The following is a 24,731-nucleotide window of genomic DNA, read 5'->3' as shown; positions in this document are numbered from 1 at the left end:
GCACAGTTCTGCTGGGCACTTGCTGTGTGCTGGAGACCACCCTCACTCCCCGCCGGCATCTTTTCACTTAATCTTCTCCACTTCCACGTAGGGTAGGACTTTTGCTATTCTTACTTTGGAGATGAGAAAACCAAGGCTCAGAGAGACAGACCACCCTGCCCAAGGTCAGCCAGCTTTCACAGGGTAGGACCAGGATGTGACACCTGGTCCCTCAGCCCCGGAGCCAGTGTTGTTCATCGTGACGTTGTCCTGTTGAGGCTCTCTCAGCTGCTCTCTCAGTTTTCCAGGTCGTCTGCTACAGCCTCTGGACCACTTGAAAAACATGGTGTGTCCATCACGCTTTGTGTATCATTGTGTATTTTTTCTGAGGTTTACCGTCAGTCTTTAGTGCGTGGCGCTGCACATTGACAGGTCACACACTTTGGCCCCGGGTTGGCCATGGCAACTTGCAGTGAATCTAAAGGTCTGAGCACCAGCCTGGCCTGCATGGCACAGTGGTTTGTTCCAGCCCCCGCCACTCCCCAGGCTCCTTCCGAACTCCGCTGCGGCCCTGCACGGACACCAGCAGCTGCGGGACTGCTTGCTTTTGAGTGCACACCAGCTTTACACAGAATTCTAAGAACGTGTTCTTGCTGTGGCTCCCTGAGAACACACAGCAGGAGCGACAGGCAGGGGAACGTGCGTGGGTGCAGGGCCCCGTCTCACTGTGATGTCTGAGTCCTGCTGGGGAACCTGGAGAAGGCTTGTTCAAAGAAAGAACCACTAGACCTCTCAGCCATCCATGTAGAGAGACTCTAGCGCCGTCTCTCAACTACGGTAGCCGGCACTCCCCTCGTGCCCTGAATCCTCTCAGCAAACTTACAGAGCTGCCATCACAGGAGGTGACGAGCATCTCGTATGGTGGCTCAGGGGTGGTTTGGAATTGGTTACGGGGTGGTTAGCTGTGGACCTGAGTGTGACACGGACCTGGGTTCGAGTGCTGACCCAGCCACTGTTACCTCTGTGAGCTTGGGCAGCTTCCTTCACTCTGCTCCTCAGATCATTCAACAGGAGCACAGGCCTGAGGCGCCTCCCTCCTTCACGCTGGGGTAGTGAGGAGTAGAGAAAGTCGCAGGAAGGGTCTGGAGCAGTGTGTGGCACCTGGGCACGGCTCAGTAAATCACGTCTCTCAGGAACGTTGGAAATCTCTCCCTCCTGTCCTGCGCCTTATTCCTCACTCCCGAGTTTAGAAGGAGATTCCAGAGATGTGAAGTTCCTTGGTCTCGCCTCAGTAAGCAGAACCGTGGTACCATGTGTTGGGTTCTGTGTGTGTGTGTGTGTGTGTGGTGAAGTATGTCAGTAAAATGCAGAGCTGTACACAGTGTGCAGAATCCTTGGAAACGCCCATGAGTGGAAATGTCATTTAGTGATTTCTTGATACACGTGGCAGGTGTTAGATAAATGAGCCCAAATGTGACATTTGAGTTAGTGCTTCGTGCAGCTTGAATTGAAAAGTCGCCACATGCGGTTCAGCCTGGTGGTTCCGGGAAGTGCTCTCACAGAAGAGGCTTTCCACAGGCTGTGGAAAGTTAGTGAGGCCGTGTGGAGAGGTTTCCTGTGCGTCTTGATAGTTGTCTAGGTTTTCAGTTAAGCAGTTTCCACCATGATTGGACGATCCTGGTGACATGGCCTCTGTAGACTCAGGAATATATATTCTGTCCTGCAGATCTGTGCTCTTGTGGGTGGGTAGGAGTGGGGAGAGCAAGGGCAAAGGGCCGACCTGACTCCCTGCCCCACCACGCCCCAGCTGTGTGGCCCAGGCCAGGAGGTTTCGTCTGGTGCCTCTGATTCCTGTCTGTAGAATGGGCGTTGTAGGGCCTGCTGCGCAGCGGCAGCAGATGCTGTCAGCAGGATAGCTGGGGTTCTCATTCTGAGGTTTGGGGAGGGAGGGAAGGACCTGGATGCCTGGTGCTGTAGATAGGAAAGGGGCTGGCATTTTGCATGGTTTGAGGAACGGTTTTCTAACTAGGAAACACCAGGGGAGCTGAGCTGCCTCCAAAAGTCATGCATGTTCTGAGACGGCATTGGAGCATAACTGGAGCCACATGCTGAGAAGGGGTCTCTCTGGGCCCCGGAGGGAGGGAGGTTGTACCGAGAGCCGTGGCGTGCCGCCAGCCCCTGGAGGGTGAGCAGCGGCCAGCTGTCCAGATGAGAAAAGCAGTGAAAGCTCCGTGGAGGCGGCCCCCTTTGAGAAGTTCTCACCGTGAATCTCTTCATGAAACCTGGTAGGGGGCCGTCCAGGGGTCTGCTACATCGAGGGGCTCAAATGTGAGCTGAATGGGTGGTTGACAACGTGTTCAGAAAAGTCTTCTAACTGATGGGACATTCCAGCTCCTCCTCCTCAGGACCCTTAAACGCAGTAGGAGGAAGGGGTATTGGAGGTCGAAGCGGATGCGTTTCGGGGATCTCAGGAATCTGGGAGCCAGGGGCAGAGGGGAGGGAGGGGGTGGGATTTAAGATGAGGGAGATTGGAAGGGATGAGGCCCCACCTGCGCTTGGGCGGCTACAGGGCGTGGAGCAGGAGGGCTGGCTCTGGCCAGGAGGCGCTTGGACCGGGAGCAGAGGGACAAGCTGTGGTCCGTCCCTTCTGACCCAGGTTGCTCAGCCACCTCCACCCCGTGCAGGATCAAACCTGGACTCTGTCTTGAATTTCCTACTACGTTGTTAGCTAAAACCGGTTCCTTTCTTCCTCCTTAGTATCCCGTGGAAATCAGGAAGTATGAGTATGACCCAAGTTTTGCAATTCGTGGACTTCATTATGACGTGCAGCGGGTAGGTTTAATTCTCATGTTCTTCTCCAGTTTACTGGTGTTTGAGAATAAAGTGTGCCCTCGGTACTCTTCTGTGCTGAACACATAAATTGATTTTAAATTATGTTCTTTGGGGCTGCAGAACTGAATTATTCAAAACGTCTTTGGATAAAGTCTTTTTCGAGAAACTGTGCATTAGAAAAGCATGAATGCGTTTAGCTGTTTGGGAGATAGCATTTATTTCCAGTCGTCATTTTCGGTGTTCTGAGGAGGAGCCAGTTGTCACGTCCTTTTTTGCAGACAGACCATTTCCTTAGTGAGTGCACAGTGCTCTCATCAACAAGCAAACCTTTCGGAAACGTACGGTCTGCTGCTTTGTTGTAACAGCTTAACGTGGATAGGATTTCTCCTGACACCCGGAATTCGCATTAGATATGCACAGTGTTGTGCCTTATTTACCTGTGCATGTGTTTCTGTTTTTGAAGGCAGTATTGATGAAGATCGACGCTTTTCATTACATCCAGCTGGGAACTGTCTACAGGTAAGAGTAAGAAGAGGTACATTTAATTCACCCGAAGTAACCAGGTGGCTTTGGGTTTCAAGACCCACGGACTGTTTAGTGATGAGAAAGGCTGCAATGTGTGTATTTGTAATTCATTCATTCATTCACTCACTCCCTCGTTCAGGAACATTTGTTGGGCCTACTACTGTGCCAGATGCTAACGGTTTGGCTTCAGAATGCCCTCCGGGAGCTCGGGGTGTGGGTGGGAAGCCACACAGTAAACCAGTGACTGCAGTCTAGTGCAAGGCAGTGATGGACGTGTGCTCGGACCATTGGGGAGCACCCTGGAGGACTGGGGAGGGCAGGGTTCAGAGGCGTGGCCAGCCCCTGAGTGGCGGTCCTGGAGAGGACATTTGGGTGGGGAGGGGTACTGGGCGAGGGGGCGGGTGCTTGTTCCCAGGTGGTAGTTGAGTAGTTTGGATGTTAAGACTTTTTTTCCTATTTATGAGAATTAGGAGACGCCCTTAGCTCGGTTAGAAATCTTTAGGACTGAAAATGAAGGGTTTCGCCTTTTCTAATTCTCAAATTGGGGTGAGGTTTAGGAATGTGGTTTGTGTTTAGATTCGTATATTGTACCTTAAAAGAAGATGTTTGCATTTCTTAGATTATTCTCTCCCAAACTATTTATTAAAATTAATATACATGTAAATATTTTTTATCAAAGTAAAACACACGCACAGTTACAGTCAAATAGCACTAAAAACATCATAGCACTAAAAATGACAACAGGCCTCTGTCCTCCCCTCCCCACCCAACTCCTGTGGACGCTTAGATTTTTTTCTTTTGGCCTTTTTCTTCCTATTTCTAATAAATGTGCTCATACTTCTCTTTCCTAATATATTAATTCTAGCCATCGTCCCTGCTATGAGAGATGAGGATTTAGCTCTGTCGCACTCACACCTCCTCCTCCAGCCTCATCCTTCTGACCTCGCTAAGATCTCAGCATCTGGTTGTTTCCCCATCCTGGTTTGCATTGTGACTCTGCCTGGCTCGTTCATTCTTAAGCCAAGCTGTGCACATGTTTCTTGTATGATGTTTGGTTTTTCTTAGATTTAATGATAACTTCATTTTTTGTTTGCTTAGTTTTCTGTGTAGGTGTCCCTAGTTTTTTTTTAAATGCTCCTTCACAGATATGAAGCATGAATTTGTTTCCCAACACTTCACATGTCTTAAATAATCTATGTTACTTTTTTTTTTAAATTGACTACCCCCTCCTGCTCTGATCTGCTCTGATTGGGTTCACCTCTTTCCCTGTTCCCTGGTTCCCATCTCCTCCTCTTTCTGCCTTTACGCCCTCATTTTGCTGGAGCACATCCTGCAGTAGCTTCCTGGTGCCCCCTAGGGCTGAGCCTTTCTGGAGGGTCTGTGGCAGTTAATCAGTTCTTCTCGTTGGTGTCCCCTTGCAGGTCCCTGTTCTTAGTGTGGCCAAGTCAGGAACCTCCTTTTCATCTACTGTTTCTCTTCTAAAAACGTCTTGAAATGTCTTGTCTCCTGATGGGTTTGCTCTCATTTCCTTTACCTTCTGAGCAATTCATACTTTACTGTTTTACTGTCATTTTAACGGTGTTTCAGGAGGAGAAGAGGTAGTGGTGATGATGAGAATAATAATATTAGTAATAATAAATAGCAACTAACAAATATTGAGTCTTGCTATGGGACATGGCCATGGAGGTTTATTTGAGTTAACTCATTTGATCCTTAAAATAAGCTGATGAGGTAGATATTGTTATTAGTTCCAGAGATGTTAAGGACCTTGCACAGGGTCACACACAAGTAAGTACCTGGGCTAGAATTTAGACCCATGCTCCAGAGTCTCTTCTGGGCCAGCATGCCGTGTGGCCTTTCTGAAGGTATAAGGGTTGACTGGAAGTCTGTCACCAGACCTTTTGAATCTGTCCTTCTGTCTCTGTTTCTACCATCAGCTCCCTGGCCCAGACACTTACCCCCTCTCCCCTGGGCTCCTGCGGTTTTCTGCAGAGCATCCTAAACTGGACTGTGTCGCTAGACTGACTTCCCTAAAGCATTGCCCTCAACAACGCCCTCCTATCTTCTGAGGTCCTAGATGGTGCCACTGTCTAGAGAATGGAGCTCAACCTCTAAGGAGGTTTTCCTGCTCCAAACCCTTAGCTTCCTCTTCTTCCATACACAGCTCCTTCACTTACTGGACTGGTTAAGACCCTTAGTTGCAAGTGACTGAAACCCAACTCAAAGTGGCTTAATCAGAAGCACAGTATTGGCTCACTAGTTTGTACAGTCCAGGGACAGTGCCACTTGCAGGTGTGGCTGGCTCCAGGGGCCCAGTTGATGTTGTCAGAACTCTCTGCATCCCTTGGCTCTCCTCCTCTCTGGGTTAGCTCACTCTCAGGCAGGCCTCTCCGTGTGGTGACCCTGGCAGTACTGGGCTTCCAGCCTCTGACTTCAGGTTGAGAGAAGAGGGGAGCTTCTCTTCCCAGCAGTTTCAGACGGTCTTGGACGGGGTGGGTGCTGGGCAGGTGAAAACACATATTCTTTCTTCTGAGTTCTCCTTTCTCACCGCTTGGCATCTGGCCATGCTGGCGTCCTGCCAGGATGCAGTGTTCCTTCTTCTGCCTCTCGAAGTCCCACCCCTCCTTCGGGGCCGGCTCCTCGCTGCTCAGCCTCACGCCGTCCTTCTCGCTCCTCTTCTGTGGTCACATGATCCTGTGACTCCTAATTGTCTAGTTTCTTCTGCAGATAAATTGTCCATCGTTCTAAGGAGTGTGGACGGGGCTGGAGGAGGAGCCAACGGAGGCATTTAGAGGAGAAGGAGTCTTCAGATTAAGGTCCTGGGAGGGTCGCCGTTGCCTCAGGGCTGAGAGGGGGTTTGGGGGCTGAGGCAGCAGGGCGCATGTGTGGGCTCTGGAGTCACACTTCCTGGGGGTAACCCTGGCCCCACCGTTCACAGGCACGTGGCCTCGAGCAAGCTCTAGATCGTCTTAAAGCCTTGATCTGCTGCTCTGTAAAATGGGCCAGATTCCAGTGCCCGCCTCAGGGGAGGCTTGTTGGCAGACTGAAGCACGCCTGGAACAGTGCCCGGAGCACTGTGACGCACCTCATCCATCCAACCTGTAGATCAAAAGTAGGGTGAGTTTTTTATGAGCCAGAGTGGGGATTATAACCCGGGAAGGCCTTAGAAGGTGTTCCGGAGAAGCATGCGTTTCAGTACAGTCTTATATCTTTTTGGAACAAAGAGGGTACATTGAACACACCCAGGATACATTTTCAAAGAGGTATTCAGTTGCAAATTAGCAGATCAACGTGACCATGCTGCCAGGAAAGGGACTAATCGGGGTGTCCCCACTAGGGTGTCCCCAGTAGGGCATAGGAGGGGAAGTGTGCGTTCTTTGTTTTAAGAGAGTGCATTCCTTACTTTAATGGATGAGCAGATGTGCAGTGTATGTTTGATAGGCCGTAAGTCAGGCTTTCTAGTTTAAGCCGAATCAGTTTTGAACTCGAATAGTTATCCCATATACCTCAGTAGGTGAAAATGTCTTGTCAGGAGGCTCACGTGGCTGCCACTTCTCTCCCTTTCCCCTCAGAGGGGGTTACGGATGAGCGGATGGCTGGGAAGAATGCTCCAGCCTCAGTGTCCCCATTTCTGAGACGTGCCGTGGGTCTCCTGCTCCTCCGTCAGGTTGAGTTTGAGGCCCTGGGCTGTGGGAGTGAGTGCCCTGGGCGGAGGGCGGCCTGGCCCTCCCTGCAGTCCCACTTTGTACCCGCCTTTGAAGTTCTTAACAGGAACCTGGTGAAAAGCCAGGGTTGTGCCTGTCCCCATCACACCAGGAGACTTGGATGGCGCTCCCCATACGCCGGTTACTGTTCTGTGAGTAGGAGCTCGTTGACTCTTCTCAGTGACACCGGGAGCTAGGTGCTGTTAGTGAGCCCCGTTTCAAAATGACACGGAGACCCAAAGAGCTTAAATCGTTCAGGTAGTGCCCCTGGTAATTAAGGGAGCTGGGATTTGAACCCCGGGGAGACTCGTTCACATCTGTGCCCCTAACCTTTCTCTCTCTCATAAGCATATGGGGCCGTGTATGGAGTTTGCATTTCGGCGTTGGTGCTGGTGTGGGGTGTAGGCTGCGTTCCAGTGCGCTTCTGGGTGGTGCTTCCTCTGCGGGAGCCGCCTCCTGCGGGGTTCTGCAGACCGCGGCTGGCTGATTGCTCCCCTGCTTTGAGCTGACATTTGGTTACTTGGGCCTTAAAGATGCAGCTTGTGTGGCCACGCGCCTGTCAGTGTGTCTTAGAGGTGGCAGTGGCTTCCGAAGGGTTGGCCAGAACCTACTGTGGGGGCAGACAAATAACTCACCCGCCAACAGGATTCTCCTACTTCTTATATTTTCTTTCTCAGTGTTGGAGCCACTGGGGTTTGCACAGCTGACTGCTGCTGCTTCAGCAAGGGCTGTTTTCCAAGGTCACTGTCTAGAGTGATCTGGTCTGGGACCAGTGTCTTATCTGGTTTCCCGAGCCAAGATAAAGGGAAGTACAGTGCCTCTTTTGTTTAAAAAGGCCAGTAGTTGTAACAAGTTAATCAAGATCAGAGGCAAAATATTAATGAGTCCCCTTGGATATTTTTAAAAGTAATATGAGGGCAGAGAATGAAAGAAAGAGGCTGAAATTATATGTTAAAGTTACATAGCAAACATAAATCATATTTTATATGTATTTTAATATTGGCTAAGTGATTTTGTATGATAAGCAACTCATTTGTATTGGTAACTAGAATTCTTACTGGGTTGTTTGTACCCCTACTATGGCACAGCGTGGTGTCCCATTGTTCATTCTCTGGCATCCTGCTCATTGGTGCCTGTTTCTTAGGTGCCTCCTCTAGAGAAGGGGGTCGAGGAGCAGACATCTCCCTTCATGTCACTCTAGAGTGGGCGATCGGGGGGAGGGACTGAGAGACCACTGAATCCCCGTGAGAGCACCTGGCAGAGGCAGGGGTGCAACCCAGGCCACTCTGACTCCAAAATTCCTTTTCCCCCTGTGTGGAGGAGCTGGTGCCTTTGCAGGAGGCAGACAGATGGCGGATGTTACCTTTGCTTTTTATAGATGGGAAACTGGCCTTCACTGCCACATAGCGTTTGGGGTCATCCCTCTCAGAGGTGGTGCCCAGGCTTGCTGCCTTGGGTCATGGGGTCTCGCCCACCCGAGCCTCGTGCATGACTTTTTCCCCTTCAGCACTGACCTTCTGAGGGCAGAGTGTCCGAGGGCAGGAGGATCTTGGAGACAGAACCAGCCTTTCTTTCCCTAATGTATTAAAAACATTTAAAAAAAACCCAGCCCACCCAAAGCAAGTCATTAGGAGGCCTCGGAGCTTGTTGAGGGAGGCAGCGTGACCTAGTGGTTGAAGAACCTGGGCCCTAGGCCCAGAAAGCCTGGCATCCAATCCTGACCCACCACTTTCTGCTTTGGTGACCTTGGGCAAGGTCCATGACCTTTCTGTGCCTCAGTCGCCTCCGCTGGAAGATAGAAAGAAGAATAATGCTGCCCTCCTAGGATTGCTGAGAATTAAGTGAATGACTATGTGGGATTCATAGCTGCCATAGAGTAGCTCCCATGTAGTGTTAGCTGTTGTTTTACTGCTCTTATTACCAGTAGGATGGTAGCAGTAGGAACAGTAGTAGCATCTCGCCTGTGATTTGTAGCAATTCCTGGTGGCACATCTCGCCTCCTTATGGTAACAGCATCTCGCACCTTGGATGAAAAATCCTAGCAGTTGCCAGAGGTCTGACAGTCATTGCATCTCTAGTTGAGCTCTTTAACTGCACCACTTGTGATTTTTCCAGAGGCCTCAGCGTTGTCCCCGATGAAGAAGTCATTGAAATGTACGAGGGGTCCCACGTGCCTTTGGAGCAGATGAGCGACTTTTATGGAAAGGTAATGAGAAAACTTGATTTATTGAAAGCTGCCCATCTGTTTCTTTTTCGGAACACGGTCTGCTGGATTTAGGATCTTGAGCTACGAGACTGACTGCTCAGATGGAATCGACAAGGGAATTGGGATTGTGTGTCGAGAGCGATTCATGTGTGAGCGTCTCCTCTAGTTCTTTCCTGATTCTGCCTTCTCGGCACTTTCTTCCCTTCCTGACGAAGGCTCTTGATCCCTTCCTTGTGCCTCCTCCTGGTTGCCCCCACCTCCCTGGGCGTGTCCCCACCTTCTGGATTGTCACCAGCTGTCAGTGCACCAGCTGTCCCCTCCCCTCTGACCGAGGGCAGCACATGACTGTCCTGCAGGGAAACCTACTTTCCTAACTCTTTGTGGTTGCGCTCAGGACTTTTGGCTGCTTATCGTCTTGGATGCGCTCTCTCATTTGCGTTGTCCGAATGCAGTGGCCGGTGCCTTGCAGCCGGGAAACTTTGCGTTAGAAATCGCAGGCACTTACAGAAGGGTCTTTTTCAAGCTTACATTTGGGCTGTGAGGATGCTCAAGTTCAGAGAACTACGTGGCTTTTTGTGCCATTCCGTGGGCAGTAATCTGTTGGCCGGCTCTCCTCCGTGTTTGATGAGCATGTGAACTGGAGTCAGAGCACAAAGGAGGGTAGGAGGGGAAGGGTGGTCAGACTTGGGGGAATCAGGGCATGTCCTTAGATTTCCGACTGTGCTGAGAGTGTGACCTCCGCTCTGCCGTGAACGAAAAGAAACAAGGTGAACATTTTTATTTTTATCGTTCAATTTTTTTTCTTGTGGAGAGGGATCCCGCTGTTGGCGACCAGAATCCCCCTCGCTAGATGCAGAGGCCAGCTCTGCTGTGGTGTCAGCCTCCGTTTCTGAAGCCTTCTCCCTGCCTGCAGAGTTCTCACGGAAACACCATGAAGCAGTTTATGGACATCTTCTCCCTGCCGGAGATGACCCTCCTGTCCTGTGTGAACGAGTACTTCCTGAAGAACAACATTGACTACGAGCCTGTCCACCTCTACAAAGACGTCAAGGTGGGGTCGACGGGGGAGGTTACGATGCCGCCTCCCTTTCAGCTTCTTAGCAGGGTCATTAGCCTCCTTTGTGGGTCTGGTGTTTGAGATAGTCCTTCCCCTGGGATCTCTTTTCTTTGCGATTTAACCCTGAAAATTGTAAGAAAGATCTTACGTTAGGAGAATTGGAAATCTGTCAAATTTGTTGTTCAAAGAAGAAGGTGCCCATGTTGTTTATCTGGATTTCTAATTCTTTCTGACCAAAGACCAGGGCCAGTGTACCTGGCCAGAGGGGCGAGTGGTGGCTGAGGTTCAGCCTGTACCCAGCTCCCTGCTGTGCCTGCCCTCGGGGCAGGGTGACTCCTCCCAGCGGTGGCATTCACAATGCAGGCTGCAGGCCCCCAGGACTGCAGTTGCCCAGAGGGGGCACCTTTTTATTTTATTTTTTTTGAGGAAGATTAGCCCTGAGCTAACATCTGCTGCCAATCCTCCCCTCCCTCCCTCCCTCCCTCTCTCCCTCTCTCCCTCTTCTCTCTCTTCTCTCCCCCCCCCACCTTTTGTTTGCTGAGGAAGACTGGCCCTGAGCTAACATCCATGCCCATCTTCCTCTACTTTATATGTGGGACACCTGCCACAGTATGGCTTGACAAGTGGTGTGTAGGGTCGCATCTGGGATCCAACCTGGCAAACTCCAGGCTGCCAAAGCAGAACATGCGAACTTAACCACTGTGCCACCGGGCCAGCCCCAGGACCACCTTTTCTTGCACACAAAGGTTACAGATAGGCTTTCCTAGGCCCTGCAAAAGCTATGCAAAGATCCAGTCAGAGTGGGATATAGCCAAATATAAACATTTATATGCATATATACATGCATCATTTATATAACCTTGTATTCATATATTTTAATTTATATTCACATTCACATGTGTTTATGTATATTCTTTAAGCTGTCTGCACTTTTTTCAGTATTTAAAAATGTTTATATATTACTTATTTTATATATATATATATATTTTTTTTTCTTTGCTGAGGAAGATTTGCCCTGAGCTGCCATCTGTGCTAGTCTTCTTCTATTTTGTATGTGGGTTGCTGCCACAGCATGACTCACGAATGGTGGAGGTCTGCACCCAGGATCCGAACCCTTGAACCTGGGCCGCGGAAGCAGAGTTTGCCAAACTTAACCACTATGCCATGGGGCTGGCCCCAATATATATTTATTTCTAATATAAATTTATAAGCATGTATTTATAAATAATTGATTTAAGTGTATATTTTTAAGGATCCATATTTATATACTACAATGTTTTCATTTATATGTTTATGGCTAATTTTAAATTTTGACTGCCCTGAATCATGGGTTTTAGGAAGATAAAGGATGAATGATAATTTCTCAATATCGATCTTGTGTTATTTGAACTAAATTTAAATGTTTAGTTTCTGTTCTCCTTTTTGTGCACAGAAATGCTTCATCTTTAAGAATCTTAGTCACTTGTAGTTACGTGACCCTTTGCATTCAGGAGGAGAGATATTTATTTGAAAGTTCAGTTTTTACTATATATATTACTACCACCAATAGTAAATGCTTATGTAGAGTTTAGCATGTCCCAGGCACTGTTTTTCTGAGTGCTTTATGCATATTAGCTAATTAAATCCTCACAGTAGTGCCTTGAGGTAGGTGCTATTATTACCACCCTCATTTTACAGACAAAGAAATTGAGGCACAGAGAGGTTGAGTAACTTGCCCAAGGTTGGACAGCTAGTAGGTAGCAGAGTCTAGATTTCAAGCAGGGAACTTTGGCTCTGGCTTGCTCTTAACCACTGCCTTCTGCCGACGTGAAGTTAAAAGAAGCCCAGGCTGGAAGGTAATCGAAGTTGAGTTCACAGTCCAGAGGTGCTCGCTCTCAGCAGGAATTTCCTACCAATTTTCTAAGGCTTATGGCCCAGTCTTGTATGCAGCCCAGTCCCCTGCTGCAGGCTCTGGAAAGTTTCCGTGTGCCTCCAGGAGTGCCACCTACATAGTAGGTATGTGTGGTGCCACTGAGAGTGGGGTCGTGCTCTGACACCTGCCAGGCATCAGGCTGCCACAGCCCTGGGTGTCAAAGGGGTTAGCTGCCTCCTTTTTCTCGCGTCTTCCGGCTGGACCACATCTCGGCCTGAGTTACCATCTCTGACAGTTCCCCGCCTCATTGGTGGCACTGAGGAGAGGAGGGTCCTGTCTTTGTTCTCTGCTTCTTTTTCTAGGTTACAGAACCTACTGTTGGGGTTTAGGGAAGGGTGCCAAGGTGAAAAGAGCAATAATTCCCTTTGTCTAGATGACCTGGAATCATTTGTTCATGATCCTGCATATAAATTACTGTTTATCTTGTGGGGCTTTATTCAGAATTTTCACAAAAATTATCTCCTCCAAGTGACCCTTTTGAAAATTGCGGTGGAAACTGCCACTATCACCATGGAAACTTAAGTTTTCCCCGAGGGACCGCCTATACTAAATGGATCAGAATTTAGATTTCCTTTAGTGCCTGCATTGCCAGGCTTCTTGAGACAGACATTATCACGAATGCCATTCCAAGCTACCTCAGTTACGCTGTCCTTGGTTAAAAACGTATCTCTTGACAGGACTCAATTCGAGACGTGCACATCAAGGGAATCATGTACAGAGCGATCGAAGCAGATATCGGTACGTGCTTGACATTATGGGGAAGATCATGTCAGCCTTTCCGTTCGCTGTGCGACCATGCAGCCGTTTCACCTTAGTTCCAGGGGCTGAGCCGGGGCCGTGGTGCCTCTTCTGAGGGCACAACAAGGACCTTGCGTCCTTGCATCTCCAGTGTCTCCTCCCCTGTGTCTCAGAACTTGCCATAATCCTGACTCAGAAGGGGAGTAGCTGGCGGCTGCAGCCCCTGAGTTTTTTCCACCTAGACGGAGGAGGCAGGGTCTTGGTTAGTGATGCACTGGGCACCAGTGGACCCCCCTTAACCAAGCTTCCTTAAGGCTTTTCTTCCCCTCAGTGCCCTGGACAGTGCTGGCCCCCTATACCGCACTTCATAAGCGCTTGCAGATCAGCTGACTTCCTGCTGAGTCTGTGTGTGAATTTTTCTCTTGCTCTTAGAAAAATACATCTGCTACGCTGAGCAGACCCGCGCGGTGTTGGCCAAACTGGCGGATCACGGCAAGAAAATGTTCCTCATCACCAACAGCCCCAGCAGCTTTGTGTAAGTGGTTCTGTGTTCCCTGCTGGCTTCCGGCTGACTTCTCGGACTCCCTTTAATGGTTGGAAATTTGAAAGCAAAAGTTGCAAAGATAGTTAACGCCTTTCGTGTTAGACTCACCCAGCTGATGTGTCGTTGCAGGGACAAAGGGATGAGGTACATCGTCGGGAAAGACTGGAGGGACCTGTTCGATGTGGTCATCGTTCAGGCCGAGAAGCCAAACTTCTTTAACGATAAGCGGAGGTGAGTGCATGTCGTTCTGGCGACTGGATTTTATTCATTTGCTGCTATGATAGTGAGGTAGTCTGTCTTGGTGAAATCCGGTTGGGAAATCACAAACATCTGACGTTACAGCTTTTGATTTTTAACCCTTCCAGCTAGTAATTGCAAGGAGAGTAAGGTCAGTACGTAGCAGACAGCTTCCACCGACTGAAGTGGTTCTCACTTCATCTTGGGCTACTCCTGTCCTGAGTCAGACTAGAAGAGAGCAGTTGACAGCAAGGAAGAATCCAAATTTATCATCACGTAGCAAATTAGATCTCCTGAGGCAGGTGCATCGTGAAGCATGACAGAACTGCAGACCACCTGGTGGGTGTCGCTTTAATTACAGCTCTAAATGATGCATTTAAAATTGCAGTTGGATTTTGTAAAACTTCTCTGCAATGCAGGTTTTGCATCAAGTGGAATAAATCTCTGCCGAGACTCACAGGATGTCTTTCTGTCACTGGAGCCTTGGGACATAGAGAAGCAGGGAAGTTTTGGGTTATGACGGTGACTGGGATGGGCTCTTGTATTTAGTGGGTGGCACTCAGGGATCCTAAAATGTGTTTTAACGTGTGGGACAGACCTGTTCACCAAGAGTCGTCCCCCGCCAGTGTCGGTAGTGTTGTGAGTTACTGCACTGGGGTTGTAAAAATAACTCCTATTTGTGTCATAATAGCCTTTTTTTGAAATGCTTTTACTCACATTGATCTTTTCTACAGTTGGTATCCAGGCAGCCTTTTCCTCTCCTGAGTGATTCAAAATATCATAATGCGGCTCCCTGTAGTTAGTGTTGAATAGACTGACTTCCTCTCGTGATGCTGAATCCCCATTTCCCAGGTGTCACAGGGACTCCTGGAAGAACAGACAAACCCAAGAACCACGTGCAGAGACTGAGGATTCGAGAGGATGAGGGAAAAACTAGAGTGTTGATCAAAACCAGCTGTAACTCTGGCTTGCTGCTTTGTCACTGACAGACGCTCTCCCGCATTCTCTTATTAGATTCCAGGGTGTGGTTGGGAGAAGGGCCTTGTCTGTCCTTTGTCCTGTGGATACACAGTGCAGAGCAGTGGCTCGGGGAGGGGTGGTGGAGAGAGTTGGGGGGTGGTGTCCAGCACAACTCTCTTCCTTGCTGCACCCGTTTGTGTTGCCTTTGTTCTGCATGCCTGGAATAGCAGCTGAATAATCCTCCACCCATGTTCATCCCTGTGTTATTTATAATGATCAGGTCAGAACAACCTAATGGAACAACCGTATGAGGGGATATTATGCAGCCATTAAAAATGATATATTTGAGGGCCAGCCCTTGTGGTTAAGGTTAGTGGTTATTGTGGTTAACCAGTTAGTGGTTAAGTTGAGTGTGCTCTGCTTCAGCAGCCTGGGTTCAGTTCCCAGGCATGGACCTACACCACTGGTCAGTGGCCATGTGTGGCAGTATCCCACATAGAAAATATAGGAAGATTTGCCACAGATGTTTGCTCAGGGCAAATCTTCCTCAAGCAAAAAGAGGAGCATTGGTGATGGATGTTAGCTCAGGTCACATCTTCCTCAGCAAAAAAAAAAAGATACATTTGAGAGGCAGGCCCCATGGCCTAGTGGTTGAGTTTGGTGCTCTCTGCTTTGGTGGCCCAGGTTTGGTTCCAGGTGGGGCCAACACCGCTTGTCTGCAGCCGTGCTGTGGCAGCATCCCACATACAAAGTAGAGGAAGACTGGCCCAGGTGTTAGCTCAGGGTCAATCTTCCTCAAGCAAAAAGAGGAAGATGGGCAGTAGATGTTAGGTCAAGGCCAATCTCCCTCTGCAAAAAAACAAAAACAAAAACAACAGAAAAAGATATATTTGAAAAAAAAGCAGTGAGCATATTTTATGACTGAAAAACGATGTATGAGGAATGTGTAGTCCCATGGGAAATTGCTCACAACATTAGAGAAAAAGTGATATAAATCAGTATACACAGATGACTCTCATTTTATGTTCATAAAAAAGAGAAAGATAACATGTATAAAGACCGAAAGACCATCTGCTGGAATGTTATGTTTATACCTGGGTACTGGAATTATGGGTGACTCGCCTTTTCTTCATTGTATTTTTCTGCATTTTCTGGTTTTTTTGCAGTGAGATAATATTTTTCTAGTCGGAAAAACAATCCAAATAAGTGTTACTTTAAGAAAAAAAAAGACAGACAAGCTCTGTGTCCTTCAGACGAGCACCGCAGGACAAGGAATGAGGCCTTGTTCTTATTTCCCATGTTCCATCACAAAATAGTAGTCCTGGTGCTCTGATTTGTTTTATGTCTAGAGTGGCTGAATTTTGAGTACAAAGCAGAGTAAGTGGACTGAGGCAGTATTTCCATAAGCTTTTCTTGTGAAACAGATTTTCTGCACGGTCAGATAAATTTAGGAAATCTGGGTTCAAGGGAGTTTCTGTACAGAAGGGCTTTTCAGAGCCCTCAGTGACTTTTAAGAGGGGCATATATAGTGCATAGTGTCTTCCAAGTTATGCTTCACCCTCGAGTTCTTTTTTCACGAGTTGCCTTAGGACACCGGGGTCCGTGGTTTGGGATGTGTGGCGCCAGGCGAGGGGATGTGGGGGTGGAGTTTTGGTTTCGGGGCCTTTGCAGGTTCATGGAGCTCCCCTCTGTTCCCAGTGGGTAACCGTGTAGTATTTCATCCAGCAGACAGCCTGCACCACTGCCACACGTGCTAACGTTCCCCGTCTCTGTTTCAGACCTTTCCGGAAGGTGAATGAGAAAGGTGTCTTGCTCTGGGATAAAATCCACAAGTTGCAGAAAGGCCAGATTTACAAGCAGGTATCTCAAGACCAACTTAGCCTTTTCATTGCTTTGCTTTGTGGTCAGTTTCAGCGAGAACAGCTAACATTTGTTGAGGCTCAGTGTGGGCCAGGCACCGGTGAGTGCTCTGCTCAAACTGACTGTTTATGACTTGGTGGCAGAATTTAAGCTTAAGGCAATGTAGTTTCAATGTGCTATCTCTAAATTAACTCAGAGTTGAGGAATTTTTTAAAACAAAATTTAAAGCATTATGTTCATAGTATGTAAAATTTAAGATGCCAGTAGTAAACCTTGGAAATTTCTCTGTAAGAAGCATTTAATCACATGGCATATTATCCAAATTAGTAATTATTTCCTGATGAGCTTTTTTTAATGTATACTTTTAATATATTTTTTATCATATAAAACTCAGATATTTGAATAAATGATTGAATTCCTGACCGTTATTGTTACTAAAGTTAGTCTTTTTAATCTCATCCTTTAAAATTTTTTACATTTGTGTAATATTTGTAACACATAAAATTATAAAATAGTAGTATACAGTTTTTAAAAAAATACTGATACATTCATAGTGGAATATAATAAACTGCTGGATTTGGGACTGAGTATATTTTCTAGGCCTTGAAAGATTAGCTTTGATACAGCCATTCCACTTCTTGGAGGTTAGCCTAAGAAAATTATTAAGATGTAGCTGAAAGTTTGCTACAAGAATGTTTATGGGCTGGCCCGGTGGTGCAGTGGTTAAGTTTGCACATTCTGCTTCAGCAGCCTGGGGTTTGCCGGTTCGGATCCTGGGTGCAGACCTATGCACCACTTGTCAAGCCATGCTGTGACAGGCATCCCACATAAAAAGTAGAGGAAGATGGGCATGGATGTTAGCTCAGGGCCAGTCTTCCTCAAAAAAAAAAATAATAAGGGCTGGCCCCATGGCTGAGTGGTTAAGTTCGTGCGCTCTGCTTCGGTGGCCCAGGGTTTCGCCAGTTCAAATCCTGGGCGCGGACATGGCACCACTCATCAAGCCATGCTGAGGCGGCATCCCACATGCAATAACTAGAAGGACCCACAACTAAAAATATACAACTGTGTACCAGGGGGCTTTGGGGAGAAAAAGGAAAACTAAAATCTTTTAAAAAAATAAAAAGAAATTAAAAAAAGAATGTTTATCATGAAGTTAGTTACAGAATAGATAACAAGGTAAATGTCCAACCACTATCATGGAATTGGTAAAATGAATCGTGGTACTTCTCAATTACTGAAATTACACGACAGATTAATATTTATTGACATGGTCACAGAATGTTAAGTGTAAAAACATCATTACAAAGAGGTATGTACCATATGAAACCTTTTTGGAAAGTACATTTGACTTTTGAAGAAAGGTCTGAAAGATTTCACGGCAAGGTATTTTTATCTTTATAGTTTGATATTTAAAATAAATTTATAAAAGCAAAAAATTTTTAAGCTTTACAAAGTGTATGTTTTGGGCATGGGTTATACAGGGCTCTATCTGTCATGATATAATGGCCCTGTTTTTCTGTTATTGCAGGGCAATTTGTATGAGTTTTTGAAGCTTACTGGATGGAGGGGATCCAAAGTGTTGTATTTTGGTGACCACATCTACAGTGACCTGGCGGTGAGGACCTTTTGTCCTGTTTCTTTTTTGGGGGACAGATGTGTTAATCCCATTTATTAGGGGATTTCTCTTTTGTTTAAGATCATTTTTATGCTTTCATAAAACCCAGGAGTAGGCCACATTTTTTTTATGTCTCATTTTTTATAAAACAGGATGGATCGGAGACACGAGAAGGATGATTTTCTTTGGAAATGATGGAAATTAGCAATTTATTCAGAATTTATCAGAAAAATCTTTCCATTTAAGTAATGGTAAGAAATCAATGCCAGTGTTCTTTCCTTTTCCTCTTATTATTAAGCATCAGAAACCTACAAATGGAACATAAAATCTCATAAACATCAGTCAGGGCTGCTTTTGCCAGCCAGTCACTTGGAAAGGATACAAAACTGGCATTTCCAGGAAACGGCTGTTGTGTGAAAATGAGGCTTTTCATGCCCCTTGCAATGGCCAGAGGAGTGTCTCAGGACCTGACTTCTGATTTAATCTATAACTGGGGCAAGATTGAGTCAGTCATCTTTATTACCATTCTTAGTTCCTTGTAGAATGAATTGATCTTTGAGTGCCCCTGGGTTAAGGTAGGCTGCACAGTGTCCATCTGTAAAGTCAGAATGAAGCTCAGTGTCAGGGGGTAACCAGGGCAGGTCATAGCTGGCTGTCAAACTCCATTATTGATATTTCTGAATATTTTGGCCCACACTGGATTGGCTTCATGTCTCTGTCCCTCTTGTGTCTGCCTGCTGTTGAAGCAGTGGGCTTTAGTGGGCTGTGCGGTAGGACCGTTTGGGGAGTGTTTTCAGAGTGCAGTGCCTGAGCCCCGCCGAGGTCTGTGCACTCAGACTGGTGGGGGGCTGGGGGCCGAGGGGTTGAGTCCAGCACTTGTGTGGGGTGACGCTCTCCCAGGTGATTCCAGCACACACCGTGCAATATCACATCTGTCCAGTGGGCTGAGGTCTAATGGAAGGAATCATGGACTCAGAATTAGAAGGCTGAGGTTTTCATCCCAACTCTCCTCTTTATTAGCTGGGTGACCCTGGGCACATCCATCAAGCCCGGGTGTCCTCAGAAGAGTGAGATAAGATAATGTGCATAAAGTGCTTAGTAAAGTAGAAATATAAAGTGCTACCGTCAGGCTGTTGGCATTCCCACAAAGTCTGGCCAAGCGATGTGGCATCATGGGCATTTGCCTCTTGCCAGGTGGGGTCTTTGGGGCTGATGAGATAATTAACTAGATGCTACACTTGAGGCACGTGGCTGCATGGCCCTGTGAGGTGACGCACACATATGGGTCTTAGCATTATGAGAGGTGCTCACAAAGCAGTAGTTCAAGTGTGGTCCCCACAACGTCAGCATCACCTGGGAACTTGTTGGAGATGCAAATTCTGAGGTCTCACTCCAGACCTACTGAGTCAGAAACTCGGTTTTAAGCAGCTTTCCACACTAAAATTTGATACCAGGGTAAAGCTGGCCTCATCGGATGAATTAGGAAGTGTTCCTGCCTCTTCAGTTTTTGGGAAGAGTTAGAGAAGGATTGGTGTTAATTCTTGATGTGTTTGGTAGAATTCACCACTGAAGCCGTCTGGCCTGGGCTTGTCATTGTTGGAAGCTTTTTGGTTACTAATTCAGTCTCCTTACTAGAGGTCTATTCAGATTTTCTATTTCTTCATGATTCAGTCTTGGTATGCTGCTTGTTCCTGGGAATTTGTCCAGTTCATCCAAGGTTATCCAAGTTGTTGGCGTACAATAGTTTATAGTACTCTTTTATGATCTTTTTGATTTCTGTAGAATTGGTAGTCACGTCACCACTTACATTTCTGATTTTAGTAATTTGAGTCTTCTCTCTTTTTTTCTCTTAGTCAAGCTAAAGGTTTGTCAATTTTGTTGATCTTTTCCAAGAACCAACTCTTGGTTTTGTTGATTTTTCTCTATTATTTTTCTACTTTCTATTTATCTCTGTTCTAATCTTTATTATTTCCTTTGACCTGCTAGCTTTCAGTTTAGTTTGTTTTTTTTCTAGTTCCTTAAGGTGTAGAGTTGCATTGTTGATTTGAGACCTTTCTTCTTTTTTAATGTCAATGTATGTAGATATACATTTCCCTCTTAGTATGCTTTTGTCAGCCAGCCCTGGTGTCTAGTAGTTAAGATTCAGCGCTCTCACACTCACAGCCCAGGTTCGTTTCCCAGTCAGGGAACCACGCTACCCGTCTGTTGGTTGTCGTCCTGTGGCGGCTGCGTATTGCTCAAAGTTATGCCACTAGTATTTCAAATACCAGCAGATTCACCCACAGTGGACAGGTTTCAGAGGAGCTTCTTCTGAAGAAGGACCTGGCCACTCACTTCTCAGAAAAAGTTGGCCGTGAAAACCCTATGAATAGCAGCAGAGCATTGTCTGACATAGCACCGGAAAGTGAGAGGATGGAGCAAAAAGACCTGGCAGGGTTCCGCTCTGCTGTATCTGGGGGCGCTGGGAGTCAGAATCAGCTTGATGGTACTAACAAACTGCTTTTCTTGCATCCCATAGGTTTTGGTATGTTGTGTTTGCATTTTAATTTGTCTCAGGATATTTTCTAATTTCCCTTGTGATTTCTGCTTTGACCCATTAGTTGTTTAAGGGTATGTTGTTTAATTTCTAAATATTTGTGAATTTTTCAGTTTTTCCTTCCGCTGTTGATTTTTAGTTTCATTCCCTGGGATCAGAAAAGAAATTTTTTGTGCTTTCAGTTTTTAAAAGTTTATTCAGACTTGTTTTGTGGCTTATATACATATGGCCTATCCTGGAGGATGTTCCATGTGCACTTGAGAATGTCTATTCTGCTTTTGATGGGTGGAAAGTTCTGTATATGTCTGCTAGGTCCACTTGGTCTTAATATTGTTCAAGTCCTATATTTCTTGATTGATCCTCTGTCTGGTTGGTGGTTTTATCCAATGTAGAAAGTGGCTGTTGAAGTCTCCTACTATTATTATAGAACCATCTATTGCTCCCTTCAGTTCTATTACTGATTGCTTCATATGTTTTGGAGCTCTGATGTTTGGTGCGTACATGCTTATATTTGTTATATATTCTTGATGAATTGACCCTTTTATCATTATATAATGTCATTCTTTGTGTCTTGTAACAGTTTTTGACTTCAAGTCTACTTTGTTTAATGTAGCACAGCAACCCCTGTTCTCTGTTGGTTACTATTTGCATGGAATATCTTTTTGCATCCTTTCACTTTGAACCTGGGTGTGTCCTGACATCTAAAATGAGTCTCTTGTAGACAGCATGTAGTTGGATCCCCTTCTGAAGTTTGAAAACTGCTGTCATAAAGTGATAAGACCATTCATTAACTAGCATGTCAGAAATTACCTGGGCAGTGACCATTGTCCTTCACAGGAGGCACCTTGGGAATGTCGGTACTTCCAGTGTTGCTGCTCTTTCTCAAAGTACATTTGGATGCCCCCTTTGTGTTGGATTCGAGAGCCAGTTTGAGGCATAGGAGAAAATTAGTTTTATTATTATTAGTTTATCATCATCATGTATGTTAGTCTTAGGAATTTTCCAAGTGACTTTTTATCTATTTTCAGAAATAGAATCCACCTTCAAAAGTTTGTCACCATTGGGAATATTTAAAAGAACGTGCTGTAGGTTTTCATGTATTGTAGGAGAAAGAAATATTGAAAAGTTTGAAGAAATTCAACCAGTGCGGAAGTTAGGCATCCTTAGGGCTTACAGAGCAGGGATTCTAGCTTTAGGTGAGTAGCCAGAGTGAACTTTTAAAATTGTAAACCATATACCACTTCTCTCCTTAAAATCCCAAAGCTTTCCTTTCTTCCTCAGAGTAAAAGCCTGATTTCCTACAGTTGCTCAGAAAGCCCTGCTTCACCTCTCCTTCCCCAGCCTACCTCTCTGACAGCACCTCCTGCCTCTGCCCTCTCTCCTACTCTGCTCCAGGCTCCCTGCTGCTCCTTAACATCCCCTGCCCCTAGCATGTTCCTGCCCCAGGGCCTTTGCACTTGCTGTTTTTTAGCCAGAATTTTTCTCCTCTCACATATTTGCATACTTTCACTCTCCTTCCCTTCAGATCTCTGCTCAAATGTCTCTTTATCAGCTAGTCTTCCTAACTACTCTGTATAAAATGGTAACTCCTGTCTCTCTTATTCTGCTTGATTTTTGTCCGTTGCATTTATCACCACCTGCCTTTGTGATTTACTTGCTTATTTTTTGTCTGTATTTCCCACGAGGGCAGAGATTTGTCAGTTTTTGTTCATTCCAGAACAGAGCCTGGCAAATAGTACTATTTGATAAATATTTGCCAAATGAGAAAATGAATGACCGTTTAGTATGGTGATTGTCTATCTTAGACTTTCCAGGACATAACTGATATCAGATATTCTGGCCTATTGTCAAATCATGGGGTTACAATATTTGGAATGAAAAATGTGATCGTGTCTGTTTATATTGTGTGGTCATTCCAAGTCTGAGACTCCAGGGTCCCCGTAACCCACAAGGCCAGTCACAGCGGCTGCTCCCTGGCCGTCTGGGGGGAATTGAATGAAGCCCCTCACTAGCTTTTGGTTGAGCCTCTTCCTGTCCCCGACCTAACTGTTTTGCAGACCATGGTTGGTGACTCCAGACCTGTGTTTCTGCAGAGGCCGTCATTCACAGCGATTGTTTCCATGATGGAAACTTCTTGGGGGTGAAACTGTCAACGCCTGGGACTAAACTGGTTTTCCTTAAGTGTAATTCGTTGAATTTGGCTTGGTTAATAACTAACCATTACAATTAAAAAGCAGTTCAGCGAATGCCTGTTGCGTCTGGGAGAGGTGGTGAAATGGTTTAAATTCTGTTGAAATTAACGTGGACTTTTTGTGATCTTTCCTCTCAGGATTTGACCCTGAAGCATGGCTGGCGAACTGGGGCAATTATCCCAGAATTAAGATCTGAGCTCAGAATCATGAACACGGAGCAGTACGTCCAGACCATGACCTGGCTGCAGACCCTGACTGGCTTGTTAGAGCAGATGCAGGTACGTCCAGACCATGACCTGGCTGCAGACCCTGACCGGCCTGTTAGAGCAGATGCAGGTACGTCCAGACCATGACCTGGCTGCAGACCCTGACCGGCCTGTTAGAGCAGATGCAGGTACGTCCAGACCATGACCTGGCTGCAGACCCTGACCGGCTTGTTAGAGCAGATGCAGGTTTGGGACTTTTCCTCTCCTACTTTTTCTTTAGGCCTGAAGTTAGTCCACCATTCATAGTAATTTCAAATATTCTCCCTTTAATTGTGGTTATAAGGAATGGGGCTTAAGTCATCCTCAGTAAACGGCAGAGTTAACTACTGGGGTTATTTTGCCCCTAAGAGACTTTTGCCAATTTTCCTGACGAGACCTTTAAAAAGGCCTCCAAAAGCCATTGGAGGAAGAGCTTTGTAGGGCCTGTGGAGACGCAGGTGTTGACGTTCCTCCGTCAGTGGAAATCCTGTGTCCGTCCTTCCGCCTTAGAGTCCGGCAGGGAGATATCCTGTGGGGGAGTGGGATTCGAGAGTGTCTCCCAATGTTTGGGTCTGGTCCTGCTTCTGCCTTCAGCCTGCTGTGGACCGCTCCATTCTGGGCCTCAGTTTCCCCATCTGTAAGATGAAGGGTCCTATGGAATGGACACTTCAGTGTAGGCACCACGGCTTATTGGAGGGAGTCTCAGAGGAAGGGTCAAGATCCCTGCCTGCAGCCTCCCTTTGATTTTGGGGGTAATGCCCGCAGTTGGCCGGCTCCCTGGAGTGCAGTGGCAGTGTTTTCTTTCTGTAAGTTACGTGGCCGGTTTTGGACAGCCAGTGAGGAGTGTTGTTTTTGGCTGTGATTTCCCGGCCCGTGGAAGCCGCCCTGCTGTGCGGCGGTGTCCCCCTGCCCCGTCTCCTGGGACAGCTTGCTTTCTCGCTTCGTTCAGCTGGCCCGGCCTGCAGCCATCTCATGTGAGTGCCCACTTGGGATAAGGGTCCTGGATGCCCGCTCTCTTGGCTGACAAACCTGCTGCCCACGGCCTGCTGCCGCTTTGGGAGCGGCTGGGGAACGGCCTTGCCTGGCCCAGCTGGCGCTCGTGTGGAGGCAGCTGGCAGTGAGCTCAGGCTGAGCTGCGAGGAGTGGCAGGCCGGGGCCTCACCCCGGGGTGCACATTCCTGAGCGTGGGGCCCTGCACGTCCCCCGGGCCTTGCTCCCAGTGTGCTCTGGCTGTGTTGGCTCTTGGCTCGTCTCTGACGAGGCCTTGTTCTGTTTCTCTTACTATACTTGTCCGTGAGATAACATTCTAAAAATAAAAGGCGTCCATTCTGGGTTTGAGTAGCTTCGAGTCTGTGCCTAGGTCATACCGTAATCACAGTTACTCTTTATATGCCAGCATTGTGCTGAGTCCCTGCTCTACACACAGCATTCATTTAACAGTCACAGCTGTCCTGTGCAGGTAGGTACAATGTTTCCACTCTAGAATAAAGAAACTGGTGTTTGAGAAGTTGGGTAACATGTCCAAGGTCATAAAATGACAAAGCAAGAACTGGAACCTAGGCTTGTGTGGTCACCGAGTGTCTTGAGCG

At 47.0% G+C, this 24,731-nt stretch overlaps 1 protein-coding gene across 2 annotated transcripts in view; it reads left to right on the top strand.

The window, feature by feature from the left end:
* NT5DC3 (5'-nucleotidase domain containing 3) overlaps positions 1-24,731 on the top strand; it is a 93,107-nt gene that overhangs the window by 57,346 nt on the left and 11,030 nt on the right. For both annotated transcript variants that reach the window (XM_070600747.1, XM_070600746.1), the window contains exons 3-12: positions 2,737-2,811; positions 3,275-3,330; positions 9,156-9,246; positions 10,160-10,297; positions 12,893-12,953; positions 13,386-13,488; positions 13,627-13,728; positions 16,473-16,554; positions 18,083-18,169; positions 23,035-23,175. In XM_070600747.1, the coding sequence (XP_070456848.1) occupies positions 2,737-2,811; positions 3,275-3,330; positions 9,156-9,246; positions 10,160-10,297; positions 12,893-12,953; positions 13,386-13,488; positions 13,627-13,728; positions 16,473-16,554; positions 18,083-18,169; positions 23,035-23,175 (936 nt within the window). The remainder of the gene's footprint in view (positions 1-2,736; positions 2,812-3,274; positions 3,331-9,155; positions 9,247-10,159; positions 10,298-12,892; positions 12,954-13,385; positions 13,489-13,626; positions 13,729-16,472; positions 16,555-18,082; positions 18,170-23,034; positions 23,176-24,731) is intronic.

This window comes from Equus przewalskii, chromosome 29, assembly GCF_037783145.1.
Source record: "Equus przewalskii isolate Varuska chromosome 29, EquPr2, whole genome shotgun sequence".
Classification (NCBI taxonomy): Eukaryota; Metazoa; Chordata; class Mammalia; order Perissodactyla; family Equidae; genus Equus; species Equus przewalskii.
The sequence above is the reverse complement of the archived record's forward strand: the minus strand, read 5'-3'. Positions and strand labels throughout refer to the sequence as shown.